At 37.7% G+C, this 23,786-nt stretch overlaps 1 protein-coding gene across 13 annotated transcripts in view; it reads left to right on the top strand.

Annotated features, from left to right (window-relative positions):
• RGS7 (regulator of G protein signaling 7) overlaps nucleotides 1–23,786 on the top strand; it is a gene marked incomplete at both ends in the record, with an annotated part of 259,392 nt that overhangs the window by 207,010 nt on the left and 28,596 nt on the right. For 10 of the 13 annotated variants that reach the window (XM_081997367.1, XM_081997372.1, XM_081997366.1 and 7 more), the window contains 7 exons: nucleotides 6,926–7,000; nucleotides 8,102–8,200; nucleotides 8,937–8,998; nucleotides 10,512–10,622; nucleotides 11,106–11,231; nucleotides 18,979–19,165; nucleotides 22,513–22,602. In XM_081997367.1, the coding sequence (XP_081853493.1) occupies nucleotides 6,926–7,000; nucleotides 8,102–8,200; nucleotides 8,937–8,998; nucleotides 10,512–10,622; nucleotides 11,106–11,231; nucleotides 18,979–19,165; nucleotides 22,513–22,602 (750 nt within the window). The remainder of the gene's footprint in view (nucleotides 1–6,925; nucleotides 7,001–8,101; nucleotides 8,201–8,936; nucleotides 8,999–10,511; nucleotides 10,623–11,105; nucleotides 11,232–18,978; nucleotides 19,166–22,512; nucleotides 22,603–23,786) is intronic. The other 3 variants (XM_081997364.1, XM_081997375.1, XM_081997373.1) reach the window with 2 other exon arrangements.

Here is a 23,786-nt window from a genome sequence, read left to right as displayed (position 1 = left end):
AGATGTCCCAATGCTTACACACTTGATTTCTCAGAGTTATTTTCAAAGAACTGCTGAACTGAATGGAAATTGTAATTAAGCCATAGACTTTTGGAGAGGCTAATAAAGTTCATAAGAGTGTTTCAGATTACGTACACCTAGTTAACTGTAAATTAAACTTATGATTAAGTGCTTCAGTTGTAAATAACAATATTTTTTTCCAACAAAAGGAAGTGGTTCCTGTAGCCTGATCCCTGTAATCACTGGTTTGGCTTTACTGCTTTGGGTGGTGTAACAGAAAGCAGTGAGATCCCCTCTAGCAGCACGATCAATATGCATTCCTACCTATTTGCAGGTTCTGGCAACTGTGGCCACTGGCTTTATTTTTGTATCACTTAGTTGAGGTTGATCGATCTAATAGTTATAAGGTGAACTACATTTTAAACAGCTTTCAGGTCCTATCAGATAACCACCAGGAAAACAGTTTTCTGAAATTTGTAAAGGGTTGGAAATGTGCCGTCCACCTTTGACTGGAACTTAAGATGGCAGCTGGTTTTCCAAATCCTGTTAAAAGACCTGACCACGTGTGCTCAGCACACTTGAAATGTTTCCCTGAGACTTTCTATTGCACCAGCAAAGTCATTAATGGTGCAGCTCTTCCACAGCAAAGCCTTTTTACTCATTGACCCTGAAGTGTGTAAGATGAGGTAAAACCCAAAAATATCCAAATAATCTATACCTAAACCTCAACCTTTCCTTATAAGCCTTAGCGGGTTCTGCACACTCCAATAACTTCCATCTCTAGGAAATGAAAAATTGGTGGATTGCAGGAGAATGTAGGCTGTGTTTTCCTTTGCGAGAGCCTCAGTTTTAGCCATTACTGACAACTTACGCAATATAGGATTTTAATGTCTCCTCTGATACTAGACTTTGTATGAGAAAAACTAAATTTTCCCACATAATCAGAATCAAACTGGATATTCCTCTTGCTAATAACTTGTTTTTTTCAGCTGCGTGCCACTGGAATTTTTTTCACTGCCTCATTTCTTTTTTATAATCTTTCATGCCCTTATTCTCTCCTTGATTTTTAACTATGCACAATTCAACTAGCTACATAAGTAAACTGGAATACAAAAACTAGAAATAAAAACAAACTCTGTATTCTGTTTATCATTCACTGTCTAATTAGCTTCCTTTCCCTACTTTAGAAGTGAGTGATATGAATAGTGACTGTTGAGGGTTAGAAGACCCCTTTACTAGAAAAATGACAGAAATAGAAAAGATTGTTGCAGAAGGCAACACTAACATTTGACACTCAGGAAATTTCAAATTTTAAGCTTACTATATTTGTGATAGTTTTCTATTAAAAATAATGTAGGAGACAGCGTTCAATCTCTGCTTTGTCTTTATGTTTGTATGTCTGACTTTATCTTTTCCAAGTGGAAGCGAAGATCTGTCATGTTTGTATCCATGTCCATGATTTAAATTTATAGTGTTCAAACTTTGAAAGCCTGGAGATCTTGAAATTTAGTATTTTGCAGTTAAACTTTTGAAGTTAGCCTATGCTTGCAAAACAAATGAAAGGATTGATTTCATAGTGTATTGACACTGAAATGCCATGAAATTGTGTAAGGGGTGTGAATCAATCTGCCTAAATATTTACTGCTTTAATACACCCTGAATTTATGGGTGTGCATATTGAAATGAGGTAATTATTTTAAATAGCACCTATACGCTTTTAGCTGAAGAGGCTGTGAAATTACATTTCCTTAAATCATCACTAGGTTTGTTTGTACAGGTTGAGGATGCGCCGCAGGCTGCCAGAGGGCAGGGGCAGCAGTAAGGAAGCAAACACCAGTCTTGTCTTTCCATTCTGCTGTTGTGGTGAGGGGAAGGCAGGGTGATGAATTTCACACTGCCATGAATACTTGATTGGAGTGTTCTGTAGGGTGGTTTATTTGAATTTCAATCCTGCCGCTTGTGAAGATCATAGACTGTACCACAGAAATGTAGGCTGAGAGGGACCTCTGGACGTCCTCTAGTCCAACCTCCTGCTCAAAGCAGTGCAAACATCAAAGTTGAATAAGATTGTCCAGGCCTTTGGTTAAACAAGCTTTGAAAATCATCAAGGATGGAGATTCCACAGCCTCTGTGAAGCAACTTCTTCCTTTTATAATGAAGAACATTTCTTTATAGCCAACTGGAATTTCCTTTACAGCAATTTCTGGCTACTGTCTCCTGTCCTTTCCTGGTGCATCTCTAGAACAGGTCTAGCTCTTAAAAGCCTCCTATAGGCAGCAGAAGACAGCAGTTAGCTCTCCCCTTTTGCAAGCAGAAAAAAGTCTGTTCATCCACTGGACTTTTCTGTTTTGAACATATTTCTTATGTTGTTTGTGGGGCCCAAAACTAGTCTTGGTATCCCAGGTGTATCCTCATGATGTCATGTAGAAAGAAATAACCACTTCCTTTGCCTGCTGGCTGTGCTAGTGCTAATGCAGCTGGGTTTGAGGTTTGTCTGCATTGCTGCAAGGGTATACTGCTGACTCGCGTTCAGCTTCTCCCTCAGATCATTTTCTACAGAGCAGCAATACAGAGAGACTGTTCCCAGCCTATTGCAATGCATGAGCTTATTCCCTCCCACATACACGGGTGTATTCATCTCAGACACAAGAAAACTTCTGGTTATTCTGGCTTAAGTGGACACACAGTTAAGTTGCCATATTCTTTTAGAAAGAAAAAAAACATCAAAACACAAATGATATCATTATAAACATTAATTTGCTTTCTGTTGAGGATTATTAGAATTACATCATAGCAAACAGATTTTTACACAAAATGGTATTGATAGCAATTGATCTATGGCAATAGATCTACATAGCAATTGGCTATGTAGCCAGGCCCTTGGAGTGTGCAACTTTGCACAGCAAACAGACTGCAAATATTACATATTCTGCACTGTTTGGATGGAAATGTGCCATGGCTAAAGCATGTCATTTGACTAAATAACAAATTCTTCCAAAGACTTGCTACAGGTGTCAAAAAATTAATTCACTGTTAGGTTAGCACTATTACAAGGGCTTAATTAATTAATTCACTGTTGCCACAGTTATCAGGGAAAGATTATGAATATCAAGTGGATTGTTTTTAACTAAACATGCTCTCAGGTGGTTGCTGTTTTCGAATGTTAGCTGTAGCCAGATGCAAGCATGTAAGTTCTTGGACCTGGAGTTCCTGGACCCCCTTTCCTTGCAGAGGAGGCTTCCTCCTTCCACTGTGTTTCTTGGCAGGATCCTATTATGCAGCCTCCTAGACAGCATCAGTAGAAAGTTGTGCTCCTTGGAATTCGTACAAATGTCATTGTCCAATAATTGAAGTAGGGATTAAAAAATCTTTGATATATGTTTTTTTATATTATTTATCTGCATCCATTTATCTCAGCAATGAATTTGCCATGACTGTACTGGCATGTCCTTTGCTGTAAATTAATCCAATGACATTTGTACTTTGAGATAAGGGCATGCTAACAGATGGATGAAAAGAAACTAAGTTTCCTTTGAATATATGACAGTTTTTCAGCCAGCTATTTAAAAGCAGATGAGGGCCAAATTCTACCCTGGTTATGATCTTGCTGTATGACAATTTCAACAAGGTCTCAAGACTTTCCTCTGTGTGTGTGGAGGGGGAACTGTTTTCATACAGAATATTAGTCCTGAAAGGAATAAGCATTCTATTTACACATATAGAAGAGGTTTCATGTCTTCCAGGAAATCTGTTTGAAAACTATTTACAGTATTAGTATGCAAATTATATACTACATACTAAATGGGAATCTTGCAGCAGAGGACTCTGACAGGCATCTCAGTATTTGAACTATGGTAGTCCAGTTAAAAAAGCAACACAAAAAGAAAACACAGCTGGATGTAATTGTATCCAAACACATACTTACTATGTTAATGGGGGCATAGGAATAAAATGAAATGTTGTCCAGCAAAGGTTTCCCCACAAAGACTGAGTTATTTTAGCAAAATGTTCAAATAATACAAGCTTTTGTGTTTGTTTTATTTGAAAAGATTTGATATTTATTCTTGAAAATTGACAGACAAAATGTGGCAGCACCAGAGAAACAATAAATCCCATCTCATATCAAGTATCATTTTAATAAATACTCTTCAGTTGAGAAGAAAACATGAATTGTGGCCCCGATGACATTAGGTACTTCCGGTGATATTATTTGAATCAACTTCCGAGAACAGTATTGCGCAGTGGTAGTGATACATGTCTTAAACTCCTGTTGTTACCCCAGGTTGTCAGAGTAGTGGTACACACTTTAGCTGCCTTCCCTTTTGCACTGAAGTTTCCTGATGTTTCCCTGCCTGTACCTTCCTGCTGCTGCTCTCCTACCATCTTCCCTTCAGTCACACCTTGGTCCCGTGTCTGCCCTCACAGCCCCTCGTGAGTGAAGTGTGCCACAGCAGCTTTACTTCAGTGTGAGAGGTTTTAAACAGCCGGGTGTCAGTAAGAATCCACTAGATGCTGTAGAAGGTCAGTACTGGGTTGGTTCTCTTTCCAGCCAGCAAAAGCTTTGCCTTTGTTTCATTCCTAAAAATATCCCAGAATTTCTTGTGTCCCTCGCATCAATCTGCGCAGCTCTGGCATGTACGTTATCTGGGCAAGGTGCTAGATCTCTTCATACCAATTTACTGCTGGTGGACTAGAAATTTTTGAAAGTAAGAGGCTTCAGATGAGGTTTATGCCCTTTTTGTTTGCTTGCTTGTTTGTTTCCCTTTCCATTTTTGGGGCATGTTTTTAACAAACCATAACTGAAACCTCAACGAATAACAGTTTGTGCCTTCTGTAAGTGTGCCTGCTATTCAAATGGTTGCATTTAAGGGCAGTAGATATTGTTAAAATATCTGTTCTCTGCCAGCTGCTGCCATAATCCTGAAGTACATGAATTGTTTTCTTTTTAACTTTATATCTCAGTATACTGCCTTGTGAAATTGCTTTCTGCCTTTAAATTGACCACCATGCAGAATGTTGTATTTTTCAACCTGTCATTGTCTTTGGGAGTTACAAGTTACTCTGGGTTTAAAAACTACCGATTTTGTTCACAAACACAGAGTGTGCCTTCCCAACTCTAGCTCAATAGGCATGTCAGATGCAGTCTTGAGAATATTATCAAAGTGTCTATTTTTATTCTTTGTGATGAGGAACTGTTTATACAGTATGTTTATGTTCAAACACACATTAATGTATTTAAAATAAAAACTTATTTATTAATTTAAAAATCATACTGGATAAAAAAATCAGTCTGTTATTTAAAACATTTTCCAGAGGCAAAGTACCGTTGGCCTGTTTAATTAAATGTATTTGTTTCTTGGCTCTGCCTAGATAAGAAATATTTAAAATTTTTGTCTGTGAAGATTTACAGGCACATCAAGCATTTTACGTTATGATAAGAAGACAAAGCTTGTATCCTTAGTGTGATAATAACTCCAGCTTGGCTGTCGGGCAAGTAAATTCTACATCTAGCTACTCCCATCAAAAAAACCCCAAACCTACTTTCACTAAAAACCTGCTCCCACTAGAGAGCAGATTTTGTACTTCCCACTCTCAGTGGCAAATGCAAGTTCTCTGAAATCAATAGGTAAAACTCACCCAAGAGCATAACACTTACTTATTATTAGCTGTTTCCAGCAATGGGTAAAGATGTAATTTCTGCACAGAATTGGTGCTTAGAAAGAAGTGTCAAAGAAAGATGAATTAGAAGAAACTAGAGGACTTGTGACCCTTGGGATTCTACAGAGTTGCGAGAATGAATCTTTGAAGGCCAAACCAGATGATTGAGAGTCATTCTGTTTAGACTGCCAGTCTTCAGGTTAACCTTTTATCTTGAGAATTTATTTTATTTCAAATTCATGCTGTCATGAGCTCTAAGCATGTGGTCTTCAGTCTTGGAGTCTCACTCCAAAATTACCAAATAGCAATTTACTAATTGTACCTGTCCTGCAAGTGTGTCTTATAATATGCATTTGGATATTTTCTGCTCCTCTGTACATTGCTTTCACGACTTTCAGCATAAAGATATACAGTAAGACTTGTCCTAAAAACCATCATAGGGTCCAGCAAACAAGGCTGAATAGCAAAAGATTCTTTCGTACGATAAGCCAGATAAAATGGTATTTGAGATGTTTCCTTAGACTATACATTATTTAGATTTTAGACACTATTATAGAAGGACATCAAGTAGTTATATGCCTGTGGTGGGTTGACCTTGGCTGGATGCCAGGTGCCCACTGAGCCACTTTATCACTCTTCTGCTCAGCAGGACAGGGTGGGAGAAAATAAGATGGAAAAATCTTGTGGGTCAAGATAAAGGGAGTTTAATAAAGCAAAAGCAAAGGCCACACATGGAAGCAAGGGAAAACAAAAGGGTTATTCTCTACTTCCCACCAGCAAGTGATGTCCAGCCACTTCCCAGGAAGCAGGCCTTCAGTACGCCTAGCCATTGCTCCAGGAGACAAATGTCGTAGTAATGAATGCCCCCCGCCCCCTTTCCTCTTAGCTTTTATTGCTGAGCTGATGTCATATGGTATGGACTATCCTTTTGGTCAGTTTGGGTCCTGGCTGTGTCCCCTCCCAGGATCTTGCCCACCCCCAGCCTGCTGCTGAGGGGGGCATGTTGGAGAGGCAGCCTGGATGCTGTGCGGGCACTGCCCAGCCGTAGCCAAACCACTGGTGTGTTATCAACACCGTTCTAGCTACCGATACAAAGCTCAGCGCTAGGAGGGCTGCTGTGGGGAAAACTCCATCTCAGCCAGACCCAATACAATGCCTCTGGTGATTTCTTAGCCTTACAAACTGAAGAAGAGTATCTCAATGAGAATAGTATGGAGTTTCTTTGCAGATTTTATCCTTGTGCTTTCCTTTCTTTCTCTTTTAATAGCCTGGATGTGTAAACACTACTGAAGTGGATATAAAAAAATCTTCAAGAATGAGAAATCCACATAAAACAAGAAAGGTAAGTACTGTTTTTATATCAAAAACAGGAAGTGGAGGTAATTTATAGCATGAAGTTCCATGGTTTCTTAAAACACTTTTTTCTTGTGGCTGCGAAGAACAAATACATGAATGTATGTTATTATTTCATAAGCTCTTAAACAAATTAGTATTAACAAATTTGCTAATAGTAAGTAAATGCTACCACATAAGAAAGACTTTGGAGAAATACACAGAGAATATGAAAATAAAATTCATTTTTGCATGCTTTATTAATGTTGTTTAGTAGATTGAATAAACATGTTAAAATATTTCTGTCAGTAATTAAGGAAAAATAAATTTAAAATGCAGTGTACAGTATAACAGCAGTTCTTCTTGTGCTGATCCTAATGAAAAGTTTGTCATAATTGTCTCTAGTTTACAATTATGCCCCAAATGGATGACCAGAAATTGTGTAGGGAATTAGCTTCATCTAAACTAGGATCCAGACATGGACAGTGTAAGTTATCTAGGTATATGTGTATGGATTGGAACAACACTTTCTTTCAAATCCTTTGTATCATAATAATGTAGATTGACTCCAGCTTTAAAGTACTCCTTTGAGGTATATTTTCATGTTAAGCCATGGCAAAATGTGTTTTAAAAAGGAACGTGTATTTAGAGAAAGTTTTAGGGTAGTTTATTTATGGTAGTGAGAGGTCCAGATTAGTGTAATTTACCAAGCAGTAGTTGCAAATTTGTGAGTCATCCAAATAACCCATTGTGATAGTCTACTTTTCAGGATACTGTTTCTTCTTTTCCTATTGGTCATCTCTACTTACTGTAATAGCTGCCTTTCGCTGTCATCCCCCATGTTTACTATGCTGTTAATATAGTGACGTAAAAAAGTAGATCTTGTGTTCTATGGCATTATGAAATTGTGGGGTTTTAGGAGTCTTTATTTCACACCATGGTATAGAAGCACAATTTTATCTGAGTGCATGGCTTATTTACAGCTTCTTTAGAAAAAGATGATCTTGGCTATCTTCTTGAGCATGCTGTGCTAAAACGTCACAGTTACTATGGGTATGTGTAGAAAGCATTGTCTGAAAGCAACTATCATTTTTCCATATTTTTTGTGTAGTCTGTCTATGGCTTACAAAATGACATTCGAAGTCACAGCCCTACCCACACACCAGTACCAGAGACTAAGCCACCCACAGAAGATGAACTACACCAAGAGGTTTGAAAAATCACTACAAACATGTACTTTTAAATTAACTTTTTTAGGAAAGTAGGTATTAAACCAAAAATTGGCATAACTGGGAATGTTACGTTCAGAACAGAGTTAGAAAATATTTAGTAAACCTTTTCCTTGTTTCAGGATATACAGATTTAGGTATGTAACTTCAAATAAAACTAATGAGACAAAACCTGACATTTTTTGTATCTTGCATTAAACAGTTGAAGGCAGTTAGCAGCAGGCCAGTTAGTGGGTTCTTTGCATAGCTAAGCCCATGAGCCCCTTTAGCAGTTGACAGCTTGCTCTTCAACACTGATTTGAGGCTTGGGGGTATACTTACCTCTCTGTGTATGCATGTATGGGTTCACACATTTATCTCCTGTTTATGCTTCATTAATCTTTCCTGAGGTGTAAGAATTGGGAGAAGGTAAATGTCTGAAGAACTAGTAAATATCTTCAAAAATCTTAAAAAAGGCTGATTGGATTTCTGTTGATGAATCTTTAGGGAAAATGTTACATTGGGTCCTTTTTTTTGTCTCTGTGTGATCTTTTCTCTTTGATGGAAAATTCCATTTATGTTAAAACTACACTGGTGAAATGTTGTTTCAACTCAGTTATATTTCTTTTCTGTGCCCTAGGATAAATTAAGGTTAAACTACAACCCTACTAAAAAAGTTATGGAAATAGAGTCAGGCAACAAATTACTCACAACACTCTTTGACTTCCTTTCTTGCAGATTAAGCACTGGCAAATGCAGTTAGACAGACATAGATTAAAAATGTCAAAGGTTGCAGAGAGGTAAGTATATTGTCACATCTTCTGGTTTTTCAGTTAGACTGATAACTATTGGGAAAATGTCAATATGAAATATCTTCAAAGAAAGAGACACAAGGGAGCTCAGGTGTCATAGAAATAACTGAGGAGTGTTTACTTTATATGGGATCCTTTTATGTATGAAGTTCTTTGATTGATAAAAGATGACCCAGATATTCCCTTATTTCTGATAAACCCAAGAGTCACTGAAAGAGCTTCTGACCAAGTGGTCACAAGTTTCACCTTGCATTGGCAGGGAGGCTAAATGGAAATAGGTCTGGGGTTACTGTTTTGATATTTCAGAAGGGCAATCACTGACAAAGCAAGGGAACTCTCAGCAGAGTGGACTGGGTGAGGAGCTCAGTGCTTGAAAAAAGTGAGTGTAAGCTTACTTTGGATCCAAGGGTGTAACACTAGTAGGAATCTTTCTCCAAATAAGACCAAAATTTGTCAGGAAGGGGCCGGAAAGCAAAGAAAACAAAAAGGCCCTCAGAAAGACTAACTACAGCTTAGGTAGAGAAGAAGTAGAGAAAAGGAATGCTCTATCTTACACATCAAACACAGAGGTAGAGAAAATTGCAGAAAATCGAGCTGTGCAAGACTTAGTAAAGAAAACTAAGCCAAATACAAATGGTTCTTCATCCTCTCATATACGTTTGTGCATGTGTGTCTACTTACATGTGTATGTGTGCATAGACACACAAACACATATAAATATGTATTTATAAAGAGAACAGGTTAAGAATTTGTGTTTGCTGAAGAGTAAAAACGGAATGCAGACTAAATATAATATAAATAGGGATGAAAAGAAAGAATATTTGTTCTCACCTGTCATAATTTTTCAATAATTATGAAGCAAAAGGAAACAGAAAGTAGGAATAATGGCATGGGAGATGTATATTACCAGAATGCAAGCAAAGTTTTTAGTGTGTTAACTGAGTGAGACCAATTCATGAATAACAAAGAATTTGGGAGAAAAAAGTTTTTTTTGGAAAGCAATAAACCTGGAAGTAGTGTCATTTGATTAGGAAATAATAAAAATATTAACTGTATTTATAAGAGGAAAAAAGGAGTCCTAGAAACTGCAGGGCCAATAAATATGACCTTAATAGCGTGCAGTGTTTTAGAACAGATTTTAAAGGAACTGATAATTGAAACCAGAGGGGTATGAAACATGTTCCTTTATGAAAGCAAATGTGCATCGAAGAGGTTGTTTGATTTAATTTATTAGTGCCTGAAGGAGCCCTAAAAGGAGCTATGTGGAAGTATTAGAGAACTTTGCAGTTTATTTTATTTCAGCTCCCACCCCTCCTCCTTCAGAGGTCCGCTTTCAAAAGGCTTGAGCAAATCTGTTTTAGCCTGAGCTTGTAGCTGACTTCTGAGTGTGTGCACACACAGTTACCATGGTTCAGTTGATGCAAGGTAACTTGTTAACTGGGGTAACCTCATCAGGTTTCCTCACCTCCTGATATAATGTTTGTTTCTTTTGTTTTCCTAGTCTTTTAGCTTATACAGAGCAGTATTTGGAATATGATCCTTTTCTTGTGCCCCCTGATCCCTCTAATCCTTGGATATCAGATGACACCACTTTCTGGGAACTGGAGGCAAGGTATATAATTTTATTTCTTCTTTTGGGATAAGGTGGTATAACAGGCTTTTCTTGAAACGTGAAGATTTCAGACAGGTATTGCAGCAAAATACTGAGGCAGAAGGGCAATGCACTATCCTTTTGGGCTTTCCAGCTCTACAGTTTCGTAAGATGGGTAGAACTATGGATTAATAAACCTGTGTAAAAAGTTACAGTAACTTGTTTCTAGGTTTCCAGTGTGGGGAAAAAAGACACCTTTTAAAATCTGATACCATTTCCTAGTTGGAAGTCCTTATTCTTCTGTGTAAATGCATGCGTATCACCTTCATCCTGCATAAGTACTAATAGCTTAGTTGCTCATCTCTGAACATTGCAAAAATATGAGCAATCTGGAAGGTGAGAAATCTGTGGTTGAGCTTTAAGATTTAGTCTAAATTATGAACACAGAGTATTAGAATACTGAAGTATTGCTGATTCTGGATTCTGTTGTTTTTCCTTCTGTAGCAAAGAGCCAGGACAGCAGAGGGTGAAACGATGGGGGTTTGGCATGGATGAAGCTTTGAAAGACCCTGTGGGAAGAGAGCAGTTTCTCAAATTCCTGGAGTCAGAATTCAGTTCAGAAAATTTAAGGTAAATGAGAGGGACTTTATTTTTTAATAACTTGTAAGATACATTGGCAGTTTTTTTGGTCTGATACCTTTCTTTTCATTTTTTGATCCCTCCAAAAATTTTCCTCTGTCTTACCTTTCAGAATCCATTCATGCACATTGCTGCCCTCTCCCATATTCAGGCTGAGGGAAAGACTGATATAGTTAGCAGAGATTCACATGAAGCATATTTTCCCATTCATGTCCGACTTTCAGTCAAACTACCCATGTAAGAGCTTTTCTCTTGGCTCATTTTGTTAAACAGGTTTAAAACATTGACCCATTCAAAGCCTGTTCAGTATCTTTTACAAATTTCAATATTATGAGAAGAGTAAAATTAAAAAAGATAATTTATTAAAAATAAACAAAAGCTTTAAAAGTAAAATTCTAAGATTTGCACTGTTGGTCAGATTTCTGGAGATCATTTGTCTTTTGAGAATCTCCACCAAGATTGTGTTCATGGATCTGACAACAACAGAAGTAGTGGGACAACTAGCTCTTAAATTCCTCACTGGTTGCAAAATAGGAAGCTTCTGCTAGTGTATGAAGCTTAAATAATTTTACAGAATATATACAGAATTAATTTTAAGTGAAGGAGAACAATTATCTGATTTAAAAAAATTATAGTCCATCCATTGGCTAATAACATGTTATGTTGTTGCTGTTCTAAGGAAGTCATATGTCGGTAAGAATCATTTGAGAGGGATTAATAACAGCCTTTCTACAGACAAGTCAGACTGCACAGAGTACAAAAGCATATACAACATATTTTTCTCTTTACTCCATCCTCTTGTCAGATATCATCTATATCACTTCCCATTCACCAATAGCTTAAGGAGTATAAAATCCTGTTTGCACACATTTTAGAACTCAGAAAAATCCTAAACTACTTTTTTTTCTATGCCAGTTCACACTCCAAAGTGGTGCAGCATAGCCTTTCATACTAGAGTTACATTTATGTAACATCTTACAAGAGACATTTTGTGGTGATGATTCATAAATGCTGAGTAATTGCACATACCTCTTTGATAATTTAAGTTTGTCAGCAGAGCAACTGGAGATGCACTTCTCTAAGTTGCTGATCATGTTCATATTCAAACATTGAATTTTACATCACAAATGTATATTAGATACTCTAGACCTTATGATATTTTCCAATTGATTTTTCTGCTGTTATTCCCATGGAAATATGGCCTGACTTGTATGTGTATGTTGATAACTTTATTAGTGACAGATACAGATTTTTCTTATTAAAAAATCCAAGTGGTAGAATTAAATTTTAAAAATCTGAATAATACCAAGAAAAGGAAAATAATTTTTTTTATTTAAAGAGCATCCTGGTAATGCCTTATGGAGAGCAGCTGTTCAAACATGAACCTATCCAGCCCAGTGTGTGCTGCAGTTTCTATGCTATTCTGTGATTAATTTATCTCTCTGCCAACGAGACTGTTACCCGCATAATCCCTAGCTCTTTCTTCTAATCCTATTTACAACACTAACCACAGGCAAACTTCAAGTGACTGATCCAGAAAAATTCCCTAGAGAAATTTGTTCAGAGATGATTCCTTGACATGCCATCTACTCTTCTGTCTCTCCTGATTCTTATATTGGTATTATAAAATATGAGCTTAAAGGCTGTCCCTGGGAAGGACTGGGCAGGGGATCAAACATGCACTAAAAAGGTGCTCTCTGTGATGATTAACTGAAGGAAAACTGTCTCACAAGCTCAGAATTATGTTTATGAATTCTCAGACTGTGGGGAAATCAATGCACCATTAGGCTGACACAGTAAAGTCAGGTTAGAAAGCATGAATTTGTAAAGCTTGTTGTATATGGGAGTCAACATGTTATAGAACTCCATAACAGAAATGTAAAGCTTGATGGTTTCATACATTACTGCTGAATAAACATTAAATTTAAAAGACCATCAATTTCTTTGCTCACCTGTGAACCGCACTGTGGCAATTTGGGTTTTTTGGGGTGGTTATTTTGGGATTTGACAGCCACCATGAGAAAAAGATTTATTTCCATCCACATTTTCCCACTGCAACAAAGTGAACTCAAGTCAATAGCTCGCTCTTGTCCTTTTACAGATCTAATAATGATAAAATTTATAATAAACACTATCAAACCTACAGTGGGATGGACAGCTGAGACCCTGGATTCAAGCTACCAAGTGCAGTACACAGGATACAGCAAGGGACTGCAGACATGACAGAGAGATTCAATATTCATTGATTAAAAGTCTTATACCTCACTTTGGTGAAAGAAATGCCAGAAATGTGAAATGATAAGTCTACCAGATACACCGTTTCTATGCAAGTGGGATTATTTTATGTAGCTAAAAGTCCCAGTGTTACTGTTTCATTAACTTGGACTGAGAGTGTCTAAGCTGTCTGAGAATCTCATTTAATGGATATAGATACTGTCTTAAGAAACAGAACAGGGATGAAGAAATGAGCTGTGAGTTAAAACTAAGAACTGTGCAACGATTAGGAATGCAACCAGGTTTTGCCGTCTTATTCTGTATCTCTGTGCTTTTTTTCTTTGCCTGTAAATTGGGATTAATAGTATGTCACTCCCTAAAGGGGTGTTGTAAAGTGCAGCAAAGGAATAAAACTGTCTAAGCAGTCCTGGCAGTGTGGTACCTTCCCCAATCACAGTGTGATTGCAGTTTGCTAACACCCAGGGTGGATTCTACGTTCACCTAACACAGGCTGTGACTTGTAATCTCTTGTTACCATGTAGATTTTTTGGAGGGATCACTTTGCATGCTGCTCACTACACAAAACAAATAGCTAAAGTAACATATGATTTGGACAATACGTTTATAAAATTCCCACTGCCTATTACAAAAATGGTGACCATTGTTTGAAATTCACAAGGCAGCATGATCCAACACTACTGAGCTTGGTCACAAGGCTGTCCAAGCACTGAAAAAGGACTTTTCAAAGAGATAGTGAAATGAATCTTATGGCAATACGGCACCTGGGCAGCTAATTTCTTTCATCTGTGTAGAAAATCCTCATTCCTCTCCATATCCTTCCTTTGTCTCTCGTGCTGCAGAATTCTTTGGAAATATATATTCATATGCTGACTGTACATTTGCTCCCAAGTGGTTGTTTTGTAGAAATTGCAGCCTGTAAAGATCCAAAGGCTTTTAAGCCTGCCAACCTGAAAGTCTGTCCAAGTCATTATGCAGTATTGCAGTAGGTGTGATCTCCCAGGTGGTGCTAAGATGGCAAAAGCCCACTAGGTTAGTGAAGTGGCGACAGGACATCTTCCATGATGCACAGAAGGAAAGCCGCTGGACCCCTTGCCTCTTCTTTTGATTCATTTATTAGCTTCCATGATGTGTGAGTAAATAGCGAAAAGGGGCTTTGAGTTCTGGTTGTCCAGAAAAAGAAGAGAGGGACTGAGGAGTTAGCTAGATTTAGAAGTGTTCTCTCCATAATTTTTCTCTGACCATCCTCCTACAAGCTGAGATTTTGTGAAGTGTTTATTTTGGACTCATCCATTTAAGTTGTTGTAGAAATGTTCTATACTGGAGATAGAAGCTTCAATTATGTCCTCTAGAAAAAATAAATAAACCCCCACATATAGACAACTAATTTGCAGTGTTGCCTACAAACTGTTTCAGTCATAGTGCTTAATTTTATGTTTAACTTAGTTCAGTGGTTATGGTTATTTTTTTAATAACACCATAAAAGTGTTTTTACTAGAGAAGAGGGAGAATGGTGCAAGAAGTTATGTTTTCTTTTTAATCCAACCTGTTTCACTTACACTTTTTTTCTCTTTATTACTGATCATCACTCCTGATTACTTTAAATGGAACATATTTCTGTCTTCACTGATGGTGGAGAAGAGAGTTCTGCATGTTAGGAAGTTCGAACACTGATTAACTGTCCTGGATGTCTGTCCTGCAAGTCTGAACAGTGTTGGTAATGACACTTTCCCGCACAGTATGGGGACTGGTAATGTTTATCCTTCATATGGTTCATTATGAGATCCTGTCTTGGGTGCCGATAATTTGACCGAAATTTAATCCTCAAGGCTGAAATTGCCTGTGCTTTATTTCTCATTTAGATTCAAGCTTAAACTTCAAGTCCCAGCAATGTTGCCATTTCTGCAGAAGAGATGAGAAAGAACTACTTATGAGATTTAATGGTTTTCTCTGTCATTTTCTTGAAGACCTTTAGCACTACTACATTTTGAAGCTTGAAGTTGTACTTGGCAAAAAGGTGGATTCCAAGAATCAGTGTAGTCTTTCCTGCCCCTAGAAAAATGTTAGCTGATTTTCCCCATGGAGTTTGTTAAGGTTTTTGTTTGCTTTTGCTGAAAATGGTGAAAGTTCTGTCCTCCGACTTGTTCTGTCACATGCACTGGGTGCAAAGACCATGTAATTCCCACTTCACTGTCTCCATACCCTGCTTAAACCTCACACAGTTTGTGGAGAACCACTGCAGCCTTTCTCTCACTCTGCGTTCCTATGTGCTAAATTTAACTGATTAGCTTGATCTGGGATCTGCTGATGGCTGCATTTGACATTTAGGTCAGTTAATGGGTCAGAAGCCATGTTGCAGCTGTGCTATTTATCTGGCAAGGCCACCCTCACTTTGAAAGTAATCCAGCTGGAGTACATAATCCCCAGATGTCTTGCAACATGTGTCTTACCGTGTCATGTGGCTGGTTGTATGACTATCATATGCAATAGACTCTCACTCAGCTATACGTCTGGCACGTGACCCAGCGTGTGGCAGCCCAAATGCTGGGACAGAAGACAGCCGCGAGGTTTACACCCAGCTGCTCAGGTCTCTGTTCAAACAGTACTGAGCATCTTCTAGAGAGGGTCTCCATGGCAAAAGCAAACCTCCGCCAAGAGGAGATACAGAGTTTCATCCAAGGGCAGAGAGAATGAGCTCAAGTTCCTTCCACGAAGTAGCACTAAGTCTCTGTATAACATTGTCCACAAAACACAGTCAGGTTCCCCTTCTCCCCTCTCCCGCCCTTGCACATATTTACTGTTGCGGACTGCGTGCTGTTTGCTGCAGGAGTCTTCCCTTGCTCTGCTCACAGCTCACGAGACAGAGCTGTAAAAGGCGACAGGGAGCTCACTCTATGCTGAGGTCTTGTAGACTCCATTTCAACTTGATCTGTGCTATTGGTTGCCATGGAATAATCACAGAAGTTATTTTTGAAAATGCAAGAGGTGGAAGCCTTATTTTTGGCATTTCCTGACTTTGCATATTTGACTTTAACTCTCTGTGGGAGGAGGGCAGGCATTTTTTCTTGAAAGATAAGTAAATTAAAATGTTAAAATGTGTGTTGGCCATGAAGTAAGTACCCTAGACATAACATACCACAGAAATCAGCATTTTCTTCCCACTTTTATGGATGTTTCTATATTTAGAACCTCACATTTTAAATAGAGTCTTTGAATGCTAATGTTAGAAGGGTAGAATAAAATTAATCTGTGAAAGAGCTGGTGTTCAACCTGTAAGGATGTGTCTATACAGCTTGCCTATTCTATGCTGGAAGCTGAATGTTTCCTCAAAGAAGCTAAATTTATCTCCCATCTATTTCCCCATAATTGAGTATAACCTACTATATGGAAACAGTTTACTTGGAAAGGAAAATAGCATCCTGAGGCATGTTTGTGGTGACTTCCAGAGGTATTGGCAGGATATAATGGAACAAACAAGAATGTGACAGCTTTGAGCTAGATCCTCAGGATGTCTGCAGGGTAATAGAAAATGTGTGTTTACAAAGAACATCCTTCCCTTTCATTTTCCTATTCCTTACCTGACTTCGATACACATGAGTAATCAGTCAGTGCCAGAAGATGCATTTGAAGGGGTTAGCACTGCAGGATATACACTTTTAAATGCAAATATCGAAAGCAGCTTAGGGAAACCGAAGTAGGTTGCCCAAATTTGATAGAGTGAACTGAATTAGAGTTTGTGAGCTGTGCAGTTTTTAAATGTGAGTTATGAGGCCTCTATTCTTACTGCATTGCCATCAGATTCTCAGAATACGTCCCCAGGCTCTTTGCAGATCTATGTTCGATTCACACTGCAGTTCATAGAGATAAGTGATGCTACCCAGAATTTTTGAAACTGAAGTTCTTCTGTTGGCACAGACTCCCTTTGTGACCTTGGAGAAACCACTGTACATTATTACATTATTAATGGATTTGCAAAACTGGGACATTATTACTTCTCTGTCTTTTGGAGAAGGGATCAATATACAGAAAGATTGTGCTGAGATACTATGGAAATTGAAGGATGTAGAAATACCTAAAATAGTCATCTCAGTAGAGTGAAGCTGACCATAATGGCTTGTGAGAAACGAGTACAGGGTCCTTCTATTTGTGCTACAAAGGAGTTTCAAAACAGAACTATGAAGAACTAATTGCTTCCTGGAAGGTAAATCATCTCAAGTGAAGAATGTCTTATAGGAGAAATACCATAAGGTTTTCTTTGCTATGCTTTGCTATCACCTCTTAAGCGTTGTTTCAATAACTATATTAGAATTTGGATTGAGGGTAGTATAGTTTTTCTTTCTTGGGGGATCTGAGTACAATTCTACTGTTTCTCTCCCCTGTCCCATCCCTGTTTCACTAAGCTGAGAGAGCTCAGTTTGACCTCACAGTGTAAGCGCAGTGGAACCAAATTTTTAAAGGTACTCTCAAGTTACTTGTCAGCCTTGTAAAATCCAACTTATTTCACAGTTAACTCACTTCAAGGTTCAACTTATCTGTTTCATAGGATCAGTTGTGTCAAAACAAAAACAAAAAGTTGTGATGGTATGTATTGCATATTTAACAAAGTCAAACTTTTGTTGAGCTCTCAGGCAAGGTGGGGCGGGACTAAGTGCTCTTCACCATGTCTAAGCATGGGATCCTAGTTGAATTTCAAATTATTTTGTGCAGTGAGAGAGTCTGAAGACTGATAGAAGAAATAATGACAAGCAATCATAACAGCAAATGAAAAGTGAATGTCAAAGCTTATATCTAGCTAGCTGTAATCACAAAGTGCTCAAGACCTTTTTAGTGATCTTGCTCCAGTCTGAGTGACTGGGCACAATGAACTGGCCTGTACTGTCTGTGGCTGGCCAATGTTGGTTTGCTCAGCAGCAGAAAAGAAGAAAGAATGGGCATTTCCATTCAGCATTCTAGTAAAAATATGCATAGAAATGCAATGCTGAAGAAAGAAATTAAATTACAGCAGGCAAAACAAATGCTTTCCCAGTTTTACATGATTTGTGGAGTAATAGTAATAAAATTACATTACACAGTTTATAGTTTAGCAGGAGTCAGAGATTCATCTAGATAGCAAGAACATAAGTTCTTATTAGCTTTTGAAGGAATGTCAAAAAGCAACACGTTTATAAGAGATACTAGCCTTGTAGTTCAGGTGAAATGAAATCTCTGTTTAATTCTATTTAAATGGAAACCTTCCCCTAAGCAAGTTACCCATACATAAATAATGAAGGATTTCCCACCCATCTCAGGAAGAGGCTTGTAATAGTTGCTTCTTAAAGTGGATTGGTTGCCTGAGACGGTATACCAGAATGCTGATCCCAACATAAAATCACAGTTTTTTCTTACTTTAGCATGTTTTAGATTAAAACTTCAGTTACTTCTTTTTCTTTTAAGAGCAAAGAAGAGTATAAGCACTTCATTAATGATTATACTGAGTTGGAAGTCAAGATGCTATATTGTGCCATAGGTTCTGGTTAGCAGTAGAAGACCTGAAGAAGAGGCCTATCCGTGAAGTTCCTGCTCGCGTCCAAGAAATCTGGCAAGAATTTCTTGCTCCAGGTGCACCCAGCGCTATCAATCTAGATTCAAAAAGTTACGACAAAACCACTCAGAATGTAAAGGACCCTGGAAGATACACATTTGAAGACGCTCAGGTCAGTTTCCAATCCTGTTTAGAGACATTTGAAATAGAATATTGGCTAGTGAGATCTATGTACATAAGATACATTATATTTGGGAATTAAATGGTAATGCTCTGTTTCCTAAAATGCCATTTTGGTAATGCAAATGGGTAACATTCTTTCTTTCATGAGACCTATGAATTACTAAAGCTTTTCATGAAACTTCTGTGTTTGATAGAGTCTTCAAGTGGGCTTCAAATTGCAAAGCATATAGTGTAGTGAAAATGATATTTTCATGTTCCTGTTTTCTTAATTTTATTATTCAGTTACGTTAAGAGAAAAGCACCCTCCACACACACACACACATTGATTTCTAGTTCTTGAGATCTGTCTCTGAAAGACTTCCCTTGACACAGGCTGCTCTCTCAATGCATGTCCAAAAGTGTTGTTATCATTTATAGGAGTCATAGATTCCCATCATGAAAAGAATTTGACCCATGTGAGAAACAACATTTTGTAACAGCTTGTGCAGAAGTATCACATTTTACAGCTGCTGTATATTCTCTACCTTATTAAACTACTATCTACAGAACATTGGGCAAAGAATACTAAAGATTTGCACTTCAATATTCAGTGTTACAGCAGTAAAGAACAGTCTGTAAATGTCTTATTTGGCTTTTTGGGGTCTGACTTAGACAATGTTTGAATACCATCATCAAAAGATATGTTTGACCAGAGATAGATTTGTGAAAATCCTTATATTTTTGAGACTGGAAGTAAAAATTAAAAAAAAAAAAAAGATAAAATACAAATCTTGGTTTTCCTCAGAAGAAAAAACAAGTATTTTTGTATTAAATGGGACAATTCATGTGGCTTATAACTTAATATTTCATCTTTGCAGACTTCTGAGAAAAGCGACAGAAAAGAACTGGATTGACAGCAAAAGTAGTAGAACCAGTACCATCCTCCCTTTTCCATCAGCAGCCTAGTGATGAAAATTTAATTATTAATGTAAAGTGAAATGGTGTCAAAAGGAGAGATTGAGATCATATCCCTGCAGAATCCCCTACAGCTTGATTATTAGGTCATCATCTTGGGAGTCAGGAGATGCTACTGCAAGTCCCACAAAGGAGAGAAGGGAATTGAATTGGGGCTTTCTAGTGCGAGGAAAGTGCCTAAATAGGAGGGGGAATAATTCTACCAGCTTTTCATTTTGCTGTTATGAGACTAGCAACCTATGATGCTAGTCTATATAATAAAATAGTCTATATAATAAAGTTTTCACTAGATACTATATCATACCCTCTCTTTTGAAGTGCTCTGCATTAAGCCAAACACACAGGTTTTGCTTGCATCTGCTGACCCCCAGGAGATTTAGGAATGCAGTATATTGCAAAGACATAAGTTACACAAATAAACAATCTAGCAAAATTAAGTGTTTAAAAAAATATGTCTCTGCAGTTGAGTAAGTAAAGGACAATTCAATTCCTTGCCAGTATCCTTTTTTTTTTTTTAAAAATAGGTGTAAAATTTCAACACTATTTTACTTCCAGATCTCTCTTCTCTTTTTTCCCCCTTCGTTTATGAAAGACGTGGAGTATTCAGCCTCTATGCAAGCAGGATTTTTCCTCCTGTCAGACCTCTGCTTATTTGATCCGGTTGAGCATACAACTTGAATCTGGAAGCCTCCATTTCTCTGGGGAAAGGTGGCAGACTATACCTGCCATCTTCTGACTTGAAGCTTTAGGCCCTTTACAGAGTGCCTCACATGAAGAGGCAGGGTTTTGTCAGGCGTAGGGCTCTGCCTCTGCAACAGGCTCTTTACGGCCTGCCAGTTGGGAAGGAGACCACTTACAAGTCATTCTGGCAGTTGGCAGGTCATTTAATTGTTGTTAAAAATGTTTTGAAAAGATTTCTGGACTTGAAAGATGCACCGTGGAACTCTACGTCAAATGAGAGTGATCCATAAGTGAAAATAGACCGATTGTGCTCAATAACGTCCAGCCTCAGTTTCTGACTAATGTGTACATTAACAATTAGGGTCAGGGTCAGCTTAATTTAGTCTTGCTTTTACAGGGTTGGCTTTTGCACAGAAATAACATTGTAATGCCCATCACCACTGATATGTACAACAGGAGCAGAGTCCTTTCTGCTCTCTGTTGGCTGCATTAGCTCCTTTTGTAGAAACTGAGTGGAATAAAAATTCTCCAAATGAAGCAGCCTAAGTTCTGAATATACATCAGAATTTCTCTGCTTAGTGAAAGAAATACAATGAAAAGTACTTTGAATAATTTCTAGAGTTTCTAATACAATCAAAATTTAAAATCAGCTTTAATTTCACCTTCCCATAATTTTCAAACAAGCTGGTTTGTTGGGGTTTTTTCTATTCCCTAATTTTATGCAGTATCAAGCTGAGAAACAGTATTTATTTTACACTTTATTTGCTGTTTCCTGATTGCTGTGCTGCAAGTTTCCTATAGTAAAAGGCAGGTTTTGAGTAAAAAAAAAAAAACAAAAATAGCTAACACAATTCAGTGGATTTTTTAAAAATATTTTTTGTGATAGTATTTCCTATTCTGATTGCATTTTCTACAAATCTTTTTTCTAACTTTATAACTAGACCTGGAATTATAAAGTGTCCTACATCATAGATTTTTAGTTTTTCATATTTTACAGCAATGAGAATGCTCCAAAAAGGAAAGCTCTATAAACTGCCTGTATCATTCGTTTTCTGGGTAAGGATTTCCAAATTTTCATATGCCCCTGAAGAATAAATATCTTGGAAATTAGATTAGCCTGGAACTGTTCTGCAATTTGCATATGTATTTTCCTTCTTATATTGTCAGCTGGATTCAGAATAAACATCTGTCAAGGGATGTTTCCAAGAGTAGCCAGGGGATATCCTCCCTAACTTAATCACTTATTTGTGGCACTGAATTAGAAACTTAGTACCTTTTCCCAGCCTTTGAAGTCAGAAAAGCATCTCCAGAAACTAATTCAGAAAATCTGATGAGGAAGGATCCACAGCTCCAGATTTAGTCACTTAGCTAAACTGACTAATGTAAGGGAGGTTTGGAACTGGGTCTTAAGCTAGGACTCAGCTGTAAAGCCTTAGAAAAATAATTCCATAGTGGAAATAGGGACTGAAAATTAAAGAAAGATGTGTCGTGTTCTTTATACGTAACAAGCAGGTGGGATTTCTGCTTTAAGAGTATGGAGCACGGCAGCCTTGTCTTCAGAACTGCAACCTGCTCTCCCTGAAGACGCCCTACTCAGAATAGCGCTAGCTGGTGTACGTTCCGCAGCCGAAACCTGTGTGCCTGCCTCCCCTTTCACCTGTCTTCTTTCACGGGAGTAACAGCTCCTTCTTTCCCTTTCAGGAGCACATTTACAAACTGATGAAAAGTGATTCTTATCCTCGTTTTATACGATCCAGTGCCTACCAGGAGCTGCTACAGGCCAAGAAAAAGGTATTGGTCCATCTTGCCTTTGTCTTGCCACTGTGCAAAGCGGTGGTTATGTTTGCAACAATACTCAGTCTTCTCTCCCCTGTGCCAGTGCAACTGGATATCTGGTAGGTGACCAGCTTGGCGTGTTTGGAGGGTCACATACACACAGGAGTTCAATATACATATATGTGTATATATCCTGCATGCGGGCATGTTTCAATAAGTTAATCTAGCAAAACTTATTTTTATTTTTACATCCCATATTGTACTGTTTTCTCTGTTATGAAGCACCTTAAACTGCAAAGTGCTTTACAAATACATTAAAAAAAATAAAATAAAATCCCAGAAGAATAGTCTTTCATGTTTGCAAGTTTGCTTATGTAATATTTGTTGTTCTCTTTATTCCACCTATAAAAGCTACAGGATGTGTTTAGAAACAATCTTATTCATACGAATAACTTCTAATTTCAACTATAAATAGAGGGACTTCCTAATTCTGTTTCTTTCCCTATTATTACATCAATAGTTTTGAGTAGGCTAGGAATCTGACTTGAAGGACTGATCATGTCACACCTTGCAAACAGAGGCTCATGTCTTGGTATGTAATACTTGCTTAGCAAAGTCCAGATTATGGAATGAGTTCTGAATAGACACAGCCCAGAGTATGTGGAGCAGCTTGTGCAATGTAGATTTCTATAATGATAAATAATTTTATTAGTGGGCTCTATAAATAGCGATCTCCTAGAATCAGCTGGGAACCCTGTGCCTTGCAAAATCAGGGCCCCGATCGTTACCAGAGCGAGGTAGTTATTAACACCGCAGCATTCTATTGTTTATAATGACAAGCTAAAATTATATGAAAGTACTGTGTGATTTTGTTTTCTGTTCAAACATTGATTTCTGAAGATCCAATATAGAGAGAGATGTTGAAAATACCAGAAAGCTACAACTGTCCGTGTGAAGTCCTTAAGTTTGTGAATGTCAGTTCATTAACACAAGATGTGCACTTCATTATTTCTTTTTATTTTCAGTTTTTCTTTTAAATCAAACCAGTTTGATCCCCATGAAAAATTATTTTTTTCAAATACTATATCTACTTTGCACATCCCCTGTTTTGCAGAGTCCCATTGCAGCTTCATACCTATGTTTGCTTCCTGATTTATACAAACTTTGTTTTGCAGTCCATTGTTTCATCGATCCTTCTT

The sequence above is a fragment of the Phaethon aethereus genome, assembly GCF_964289735.1.
Source record: "Phaethon aethereus genome assembly, chromosome: 3".
Lineage (NCBI taxonomy): Eukaryota > Metazoa > Chordata > Aves > Phaethontiformes > Phaethontidae > Phaethon > Phaethon aethereus.
This window is presented reverse-complemented; position numbering and strand designations above follow the sequence as displayed.